The following is a 9,596-nucleotide window of genomic DNA, read 5'->3' as shown; positions in this document are numbered from 1 at the left end:
TACTACAGTTCCTTGGCTCCTCTCGTATTGTTACATAGTCCTGTTTGTTCAGTGTTGTTGTGGGTTGTCCTTTGATTGTAACAGCACCAAGCCCACCCTGAGTTTGATATACTAGGAGGTGGCCAAGAGCAATGGGATCAGTTCTGGGAGGCTTTGAAGGAGGTATAGTTGTCCATCCCTGATAGCCTGATCTGCAATGTTATTTACAGTATGCCACAATGTTTAGCTGTAATAGAAAAAGCGCATGGTTACCAGACTAGATATTGACACCTTTCAAGTAAATTAAGCTATATATCATCTAAATTGGTCATGATTTGATGGTGTTAGAGCTGGTTGAAGATAGGGTGCAAAGCGCTTGGTGATGCTGATAACCAAGGTGGGACCAAACTAAGCCACTAGTACTGTAGCGTGTTGGAGTATTTGGATGATGTTGATGTCCGCCTGTATGCCAATATTGACCTGGAACAATGTCAATTCAAGCTGTTGTTCCTCTAAGATAGTTTGAAGCTCAACATTATTAGTATCCTGACTTTTTGTGGTGTTGTGATGCCTCTGAAATGGTCACATCGTCAGAAAATCAATGAGCCGGCCCCCAAATTGACACAGGATGCACCTGCAACACCTGCCTATAGTAAACATCAGCGAACATCCACAAGCCAATTTGAAGTGGGTGTAAATCCATTTACTCCGCCATCAACAGTACGTCGTCCTTCATTGAGACCACCTGCGAGCCAAGCTACAGAGGCAGGGGAGGAGTCATTGTTTGTGCGAGGTGAGGACAGCGACGATGCCGAAGCAGATGCAGATGGAGATCCCAACCCAGAGGAGGTAGTGGATGATGCAGAAGCTCTCAGCGAGGTCAACGTCGATGCTGGGGAGGATTCAGCTGCTGAGTTTCCAGAGCCAGAACATGGAGTTGTTGCTACTTTACGTTACCGCGCGGCCTTTGGTAACATTGAGAAGAACCCTATACACTCAGCAGCTGACTCCATGACCAATTACAAGGTCGACAGGCTTACCATGACCGGCCTCTGGATGTGGGTCGACGAGGTTATTGACAGCCAAGTCAACCGCCGCAGCAACGTCAAAGTAGTGAGTCTTGTAGCAGAGCTCTGGTTTGGCAGATGTACTAACAAGCGCAATAGACCTCAGAAGCGGCTTTGGCGAGGCAACGTACAAGACGTGCACGACCTGAGAGAATTAGCAAAGTCACTAGACCTTGACACCAGCGAGAAGCTCACCATTGACTTCAACCTTTATCTCACTGGAGACCCTATACCTGTATCGCAGTTGACCGCTCCGCCGCCTCTGCGATCATTTCAGACCCACACGCGCACAGCTACCGTCATACAGGAGGAGGCGTTGGATGGTGTTGTTGCTGCCAATCTCATGGGCCATTGAAGTCGATAAGGCGGCTCATTGTGGCAGCTACAACACCAGAAAATCAATTGCAATAGCAAATAAGAAGCAACTGAGCAGCTTCAATTATCGCTGTACTACGCTATACTGTGTGGTTGTTTATTGTTCTTGAATATTGAAATATGCCATAGTAAAACGTTTGTGTGCGGAAACCCCGCAAAGTCACGGGGGGGGGGATGGGTGCTACGGTATTTCGAGAACAACCCATAAGAAGCTGAGAGTGGATGTGTCGTTCAACTATGTAGAGCTAGGACAGCCAGCGCCAGTGGCATTGAAGAAAGGTGGCAAGCGAGGATACCCTTCCGCCATGCAGCAGATGCTCGCTGAAAGAGACTCGCAGGCCGATGCCGAGGAAGGAGCGTCCACTCAGCCGTCCATCTGGCAGGACGTATGTAACTTGATACAATGCCCAGGCCCGCCTTGTAGCCTTGGGGCCCACTGCTGGCGGGATCCATACGGAAAGAAACATCACGAACTGAGAACACATCAGCTGAAGGCTTTGATAAGGCATGTAGTGCAGGGGGGGGGGGGACTAGTTGCAGTCGCACAATGATGTGCCGGAGGACCTCCGTCAGCAATTCTATGCAGAAGAGCAGCAACAGCTGGAAAGACACCAAAGAGCCAGTCACAGCGTCCCGACTGGTCATGCTCTCATCCCCATAACGAACGTGTTTCCTGGGTCGTCTCACCTAACGTCGGGCTCAGCCGAAGTGCAAGCCAAGCTTTGTGTTGATGTGCCCGGTTTTCTAGACGCCACGGTAGAGGAGTACAGCAACTAGCAGCAGTCACGAGTGATGAGGGAAGATCAGAAGGACGACATTCGCAACAAATGCAACATGGCTCTTGAGCATGGGCTCGACCTGCAACAGCTCTACGACTATCAAGACCTCGACTTCTTCATCTCACGAGGCATATGACGGATACAGTCTTGTAATCATGGTCGATCCTATGCTTGTCCACCTGCAACAATGCACTATCCTGACCAAGCTTTGTAAAGCTGCTGCACTTCATCCAATAGGTAACCAGTCGTCCAAAACAGAGCCAATGCGAAAGGTAACCATCGTTTGTGTTTCCAAATTGCCAACAATAGCACAGCTGATGAGTGCACGAGGCATACCAAACCAAAGAGAGCCCCCATCATGATCAATGCGATTCCGCGTATGGAGCAGTCCGGGCAAATGAACTCATAGATATATTCTTTTGAATACACTGCGTACCTCGAAATCGGTTCGTAGTTATCCAGTAGTTCCAAAAAGCCTATGAAGAGGCCGGGGAAGATCCACGATGTGTCTGGTAGATATTCTGAAAGTGTCTTCCGCTTGTAGCGTCTATCCCGGGCAAGACACTGATAGAACAGGAACGTATGCCATTCTTCATGTTGTTGAAGAGTCCATTCGGATCGTTCCCTGTTGAGCTGGCGCCACATCTCTGTTATTTCTTCTATAGTGTGATAACTATCCATTGAACGGGGCTCCATAGACTGTGACATTGTGATCACGCCGGGCAGACAAGGCCGCTCTTGTCGACTGTACAGCCATTCATTAGTAACAATGAATTACGATAGGCCAATGGTGGCAAGCCCTACCTCGTGATTGGTACATGTATCGATTACGATGCGCTCGAGAAGCTTGAGGACGTAGTAAGGCTTGAGCAGATCTTTTGTCCGATCAGCGGCGGGGCCAACCAAGGGGTCTGCGGAGCAGTAGGGCGCCGCAATAGTTTGTCTCTTTGGCATGCAAGCTTTCGCGTTAGCTATATTCATGCAATACACTGTATCTTAAAGTTTTACGATGGAAGCTGTTTGCGGTTTCGATGCTGTGTATGTTCGTTGACATAAGCTATACGCCAGGGCGTGAAAACCTGATCCAAGCCGGTTTTCGGGTGACATGCGACCGCTTGGCAAAAGTGCTGTTCGGCCACACAGCCACAGATTTCGCGTCAGTAGCGATAGGTCACAGCAAAGCTTCTTTAAGCTAGGTGTGAGTCTTTTTGTCTGGCACTTCTAGCAGGCAGATTTAGATTTAGCACAGAGGTACAACAGCCCCTCCAGATCAAGCCCAGTACTTGGGATAGGATAATGATATGACAAGCCATAAGTTGATCAAACTTTGATAAGATGTATGAGCTTTCAACGCACCTGCGGCCAGCCAAAGCGAGGCGGTTGCATTGTGCTCATACCAAACTGTTGTATTGCATGGTAAAAAGAACCTTGTTCTCAAAGGCATTAGAAGAGAATAGACTTTGTAACTTAAGGCTACTATTCTGAGAATGTATATCATTCTGACCTGTTGTTCAGTTTGTTGTGTTGGGAAGTGTCTGTGGCATCTTGTCATGCAGGTTGTCTTGTTACTGTATGCAGGGATAGATGTTATTTGGTGTCATGTCATTTTCATATGTGCAGTTTGGCTGCACATGTAGTGTGCCAATGTGATGGCGGAATTCTTGGTGTGAGATGTAAAGGGTGGAGTCCACAAGACAATATGCATTGTAAGGGGCAAGCCGCTGAGGGCAATATGCAATGTAGAACTTGATGGATTTGAAAAGGGGCAAGTCCCAGAGCGGGACTTGCAGAATTCTAATACTCCCGCTTTGGGGGTTGCAGGCCCGCTCTGGAGGTAACCGGAGGTTGTACGTCCGCTTCGGAGGTACCGAGGCCTGTGCTGTTGCCAAGGCGCTAACAATGGGCCTAGCCCATTACATGCATGACTATATGCACCAACCTATGCCAAAAGGCATGCGCAAGTTGAATCAACAGGAATTATCTTGCATAGTTGATGTTTATACAGGTAGAAAAGCATGACTGCGCTGCTCCTAGGCTCTAAGCTTAGCCCACACCCATAGGTGGGTCCACATGGGTCTAGCCCATTACAGCAGCATCTGCATCGCCATCACCAAGCTCAAGGTCAAACCTCTGGCAAAGGTGACCCTCCACAACAGCAACATGGCGGAGGAGCATATTGTTGGCATTGTACTTTGAACATGTCAGCAAATGCAAAAACACCATGGCAAAAAAGGAATAGAACAACATACCAGGAGCTACCGCTGCTTGACAGTCTCAACAGCATTCTCTGTAACGCCTTCAACCGAAAGCGCTCCAATAACGTCTGGTTCCTGTGGGACTCAGCACACCGCTCTCCTTCCTGTTGCTAACTACCTCCTTGTCAACTGGACAAGGGTAGTTCCGATTCCCCTCCAAACTGTGTACTTAATCAGTTTGGCACAGTCGTTAGATAGAGTAGTTTTTCTGTATCCTTTTGTACAAGGCCTATAGGTGTAGGGAATTCAATCCTAGTGTTCTCAACGTCCCAGCACTCCCAAATGCCTTGCAGTGGACTCACACTTACTTTGGACATCTTCCCTACTGGCCTGCGTCGTTACATTCTCAACAACATGCTCCAGGAGCTTGGCCTGATGACAAGCAAGCACACTTGTCTTGGGGGGTTCTTCAACTCCTCCTTGACCTCGTTCTTGTAGTCGGACAGCTCAGCCTTGTACGCAACATTCTTGCCAGCGCCAAAGGGCTAGGAAGGAAGGTCACTTTAACAACACGCAGCTGCAACACTGTTCCCGCTAGCGTAGAAACAGGGGTAGGCAGCCCCACCTGCTCTATGAGGTAAGTGCCTTGCTTACACAGATCATGCTAAGCGGCTTGTTAGACAGCTTTCGCCTCTTATGCCGTAGCTGCTTCTCAATGGGATTCGACGTAATTAGTCATTTATCTTGAACTTATATGAATACGTGAAGGTGAGGAACGTGCACTAAATATGCTGCTTCTCTAGACTTGCTATGTGAATGCAGCTAGTAACGATGAAAAGACTGTGCGTGCGCACCTTTTAAGTTAACCCTAGGAGCAACACCCTTCCAGAAGTGTACCCAAACGCAACCATGTGGCATCTGACAGCTGTGCAGCTAGGGAAGTAGTTGATAGGTATCCAGAGTAAACCGTCTGAATTCACGGTCAGCCATCTCCCTGAAACGAGGATGCGATGTGTTGGCTGAGGAGTCAGTGAAGATACAGACATGACTGATGCAGGTAGCGGCATCGACCCAAGGCTAGTTTCGAGATATGTTCCATCCGCAGAGAAAGCGGCACTACTCACCCAGCCTGCATGGAACTTGAGCGTGTCCAGCAGCTGTCCAGTCTGTGAATCCCACACCCGCACCGTATGATCGTCTGAGGTCGATGCCAGTCGATCTCCTGCTTCCGAGAAGGCCACACTGCGGACCCACCCTGTATGACCCTTGAGTGTGTGCAACAGCTGTCCAGTCTGCGCGTCCCACACCCGCACCATCCAGTCGGATGAAGCCGATGCCAGTCGATCTCCTGCCGCCGAGAAAGCCACGCCGTAGACCCAGGCTAAACACTGGAGCGTAAGCAGCGACTGTCCAGTCTGCGCGTCCCACACCCGCACCGTCTCATCGTACGAAGCTGATGCCAGTCGATCTCCTGCTGCCGAGAAAGCAACGCTGTAGACACGGTCCATGTGGCCCTTGAGCGTCTGCAGCAGCTGTCCAGTCCTCGTATCCCACACCCGCACTGTTTCATCGTACGAAGCTGATGCCAGTCGATCTCCCGCTGTCGAGAAGCTCACGTTGTAGACCCAGCCTGTATGGCCCTCGAGCGTGTGCAGCAGTTGTCCAGTCTGCGTATCCCATATTCGCACGGTCTTATCGAACGAAGCCGACGCGAGTTGATCTCCCGCTGTCGAGAAAGACACGCTGTTGACCCCGTCAGCGTGTTCCTTGAGCGTTTGCAGCGGCTGTTCAGTCTGTGCGTCCCACACCCGCACCGTCCAGTCGTCTGAAGCCGATGCCAGTCGATCTCCTGCCGCCGAGAAGGCCACGCTGCGGACACGATCCGTATGGCCTCTAAGCGTATGTAATCTCCGTCCAGTCTGTACATCCCACACTTGCACGGTTCGATCCCCTGAAGCCGATGCCAGTCGATGACCTGCCGCCGAAAAGACTACGCTGTTCACATCGTCTGTATGGCCTTCGAGCGTGTGCAGCGTCTCGCCAGTCTTCACATCCCACACCCGCACCGTCTGATCGTACGAAGCCGAAGCCAGTCGATCTCCCGCTGCTGAGAAGGCTGCACTGCTGACACCACTCGTATGGCCTCTAAGCGTGTGCAGCGGCTGTCCAGTTTGCACGTCCCACACCCGCACCGTCTTATCGAACGAAGCCGATGCCAGTCGATCACCTTGTGCTGCGAAGGCCACGCTGTTGACCCTGTCGGTATGGCCCTTGAGCGTATGCAGTGGCTCGCCAGTCTGCGCGTCCCACACCCGCACCGTCTGATCGTACGAAGCCGATGCCAGTCGATCTCCTACTGCCGAGAAGGCCACGCTGATGACACCGCTCGTATGGCCTCTGAGTGTGTGCAGCGGCTGACCAGTCTTCAAATCCCACACCCGCACAGTCGTATCCGATGTAGCTGATGCCAGTCGATCTCCTGCTGGGGAGAAGGCCACGCCATGAACCCAGGCTGTACGGCACGTGAGCGTCTGTAGCAGCTGTCCAGTCTGCGCGTCCCACACCCGCATCGTCTCGTCGAACGAAGCCGACGCCAGTCGATCTCCTACTGCTGAGAAGGCCACGCTGCTGACACTGCCAACATGACCTTCGAGCGTCTGCAGTAAAGGACCCCAGTTCGTGTCGAGTCCAGACATCACTTTAACACCTTTTGGCATCTCCTGACTAAATTGATGCCGAACAACGCTCTGTTTTGGCGCAAACACCAACGCGCTGTAGTACACTTGCAGTGGCGCGTGTTGTATCTTAGATCCACTCCACATCGCAAACCGCATAGCATCGTGAACGACTTTGGACACCGTTGTACTTCCTGCCACCTTGTGCGAGGATCAGTAATAGTAAGATCATGTGGCCGGTCTTTGACTTACAGGTAGTGATCGCTGCAGCTGCTGCAGCGCGAGTACGGCCTTCGGCATCTTCTGCAGCAGGCTCATTGCCTCGAGCCAGTGCAGCAGGTGCTTCTGAAAGAAGCTGTACACTTTGCCACCATCTGCTACGAGATCTTTGCAGTCTTGCCTGCCTGCCCAAATATGTTTGACCCAGTACTCGCATGCGTATGCAATCTGCGGCAAACTGCTGTTGGGGACCTGACTGATCGCCTCCTGTATGCGCGCTCCCGGCTTCTGTAGGCCGCACATGTCTCTCCGCAGCGTGCTACTCATCGCCTCTAGCAGCCGCTCGGTCAGCCACCTATGATCTTCCACAAGCGTACCATCGACAATTTGCTTGCCACTGCCTAGTGTGAAGTAGTCTCTGGCAGACAAGTGGATGAAGGATACAACGCCTTCACGCACGGTCAGGAACGAGCCGCAGCGGCCAGCAAGGTCGGCGACTGCTTGCTCGTCGCTGAACTGGTCGCGAGGGAGGCCTGCAGTTGCGGCGAGCTCGCTGAGCTGCAGCGGCCGGAAGACAAGGGTAATGGTACGCAGAATGGACCTGCAGTACCCCACAGTCCTTGCGTCCTGCCCTAAGACTTGTCCCATCATCCGGTCATACAACGGGTCGAGCCCCGGCGGCAGTGCTTGCAGCACCTCTTGTGTGCGGTAGAGCGGCACCTTCTCCAGCTCTTTGCACACCAGCGACACCCACAGAAACGTGCCTTCCGCCTTGTCGCGGAGCTGCTGCTGCACTTCCGCTTGCAACCTTGTATCGTATCTTTGCACGATCGCCAGCCGCTGCACCTTGTATGTCACAAACGTCGCAACCGCTCTTGACACGTAGCTGGCCTGTACTTCAAGGCTCACTTTGACGCCGAGCGAATCAGGCTGCAGATACCGCTCGATCTCTGCCACGTTGCGGCTCGTCACTAGCCACTTGACGCTTGACTGTCGTCCAAGGCTGGCATCGGTGATGATGTGCAGTAGCTCAGACAGACCAGACGTGCACTCATCGAGCGCATCGACAAGCAGGTACGTCGGCGGCAGCGAGGCGTTGTTAAGCATATCTGACAGTAACTCCCGCAGCGCATAGACGGCGTTGGGCCCTTCGAACAGCTGCTTGCCTACGGCCTCGTACCGCTTCTGCACAGGGTGCATAAGCTCTTCTCTCTGTGTGATAAGCATATAGATAAGCCCGCGAAGGACCGACACCGCGTTGTTAAGCTCTGGTAGCGTGCTCTGGCAGAAGAAGTAGGTCACAAGACGCTGTACTGACGCTCCCTTACTATCCTGCTTCGAGTTGAGTTTGAGTTTCGCGAGTATCTTCGACATTGTCCTCGGCGGTGGCCTAGCTCTATCTCCTTGCGACAGCTCAGCGATCACACCCATCGTCATCATCGTCTTGCCTTTGCCTGGGTCGCCCTTAATCCACAGCAGCCGCGACGCTTCCTGCGTCGTCCATCGCTGGAAGCTGGCGTCGTCCAGCACCCAGGCATAGCAGTCTCGGAGCAGCTTGTCCTTGTCGCCTTCAATGCGCGCCCGGTCTTCGCGCGGGTCCGTCACCCGCAGGTCGCGCAGGCACTGCTGGGACGATGCTTCGCCAGCCTCGCGAGGCCGTCCCGGAAGGTGCACATCGCCGTAGACGTTGCCGTAGATGTTGGTGGAGTCGCCGTCCGCTCGGTTGCCGCTATACGTCGTGTTGTCTCTGGCCGGGCGGTGCATCGATGCGGCCGGCACACAGCTGCTTTGCAACTGTCGCACTAGTCACGGAAGCTTGGTGGAACTGTTTTGCGGGGTACAACCGGGTGCTCGTCTCGGTGAGTCTGTGCAGCCTGCGCGACCTCATAGATTCATTTCAGAAGACAGAAGACATGCTGTGCGCTGGCGCTTACATCAAGGTGCCAAGGACTCAGATAAACAGGCCACTGGCCGAACCAGGCTGACGTCTGCCTCAGCTGCACCCAAATATCAACATCGAACCGTGCAACGCTTTTTCACTCCGCTGTGGCAGACAGCGCACGTTCGATCAGTTATGCCAGCACTGGTACGCTCTTGAGGTTCTATGTGGACCAAGAATGGATCGGTACTAAACAACACTACCGTGTCCGTGCACGCCGTGCACAGCGTCAAGCTGTGCACACCCTGCACCAAAACATCCCAAAATCCTCAACGCTATAACTCAACACCACAATGTTGCTTGAAGATGCGCTTAAAGAGGCAGATGCAACAGAAGCAGCAGGACAACTTTCATACCAGGCACTTGCA

At 52.5% G+C, this 9,596-nt stretch overlaps 3 protein-coding genes across 3 annotated transcripts; 1 reads left to right on the top strand and 2 right to left on the bottom strand.

The window, feature by feature from the left end:
* Window positions 1-546: 546 nt before the first annotated feature.
* BU25DRAFT_426762 (uncharacterized protein) lies at window positions 547-1,401 on the top strand (the record flags this gene model as incomplete). The annotated part of the gene is made up of 1 exon (XM_033708441.1): window positions 547-1,401. One exon carries the CDS (start codon window positions 547-549, stop codon window positions 1,399-1,401), a length of 855 nt encoding a protein of 284 aa, XP_033555275.1.
* Window positions 1,402-2,334: 933 nt separating this feature from the next.
* Window positions 2,335-3,238, bottom strand: BU25DRAFT_254074 (uncharacterized protein). The gene is made up of 2 exons (XM_033701641.1): window positions 3,005-3,238; window positions 2,335-2,945 (listed from the first exon to the last, which is right to left on the bottom strand). Exon 2 carries the CDS (start codon window positions 2,906-2,908, stop codon window positions 2,393-2,395), a length of 516 nt encoding a protein of 171 aa, XP_033555274.1. The 5' UTR covers window positions 2,909-2,945; window positions 3,005-3,238; the 3' UTR covers window positions 2,335-2,392.
* Window positions 3,239-5,174: 1,936 nt separating this feature from the next.
* BU25DRAFT_496001 (Pfs, NACHT and WD domain protein) lies at window positions 5,175-9,177 on the bottom strand. The gene is made up of 2 exons (XM_033711900.1): window positions 7,323-9,177; window positions 5,175-7,271 (listed from the first exon to the last, which is right to left on the bottom strand). The coding sequence occupies exons 1-2, from the start codon at window positions 9,051-9,053 to the stop codon at window positions 5,253-5,255; spliced, it is 3,750 nt and encodes a 1,249-aa protein (XP_033555273.1). The 5' UTR covers window positions 9,054-9,177; the 3' UTR covers window positions 5,175-5,252.
* Window positions 9,178-9,596: the final 419 nt, after the last annotated feature.

Source organism: Macroventuria anomochaeta (assembly GCF_010093625.1).
Source record: "Macroventuria anomochaeta strain CBS 525.71 unplaced genomic scaffold BU25scaffold_67, whole genome shotgun sequence".
NCBI lineage: Eukaryota > Fungi > Ascomycota > Dothideomycetes > Pleosporales > Didymellaceae > Macroventuria > Macroventuria anomochaeta.
This window is presented reverse-complemented; position numbering and strand designations above follow the sequence as displayed.

What these genes read in the sequence shown, in the direction of transcription:
- BU25DRAFT_496001 (XM_033711900.1), bottom strand. Translation starts at nt 9,053, where the DNA reads ATGCACCGCCCGGCCAGAGACAACACGACGTATAGCGGCAACCGAGCG. An exon ending in AGCTGCAGCGATCACTACCT is followed by an intron (nt 7,272 to 7,322) that starts GTAAGTCAAAGA and finishes TCCTCGCACAAG; the next exon opens with GTGGCAGGAAGTACAACGGT.
- BU25DRAFT_254074 (XM_033701641.1), bottom strand. Translation starts at nt 2,908, where the DNA reads ATGTCACAGTCTATGGAGCCCCGTTCAATGGATAGTTATCACACTATA.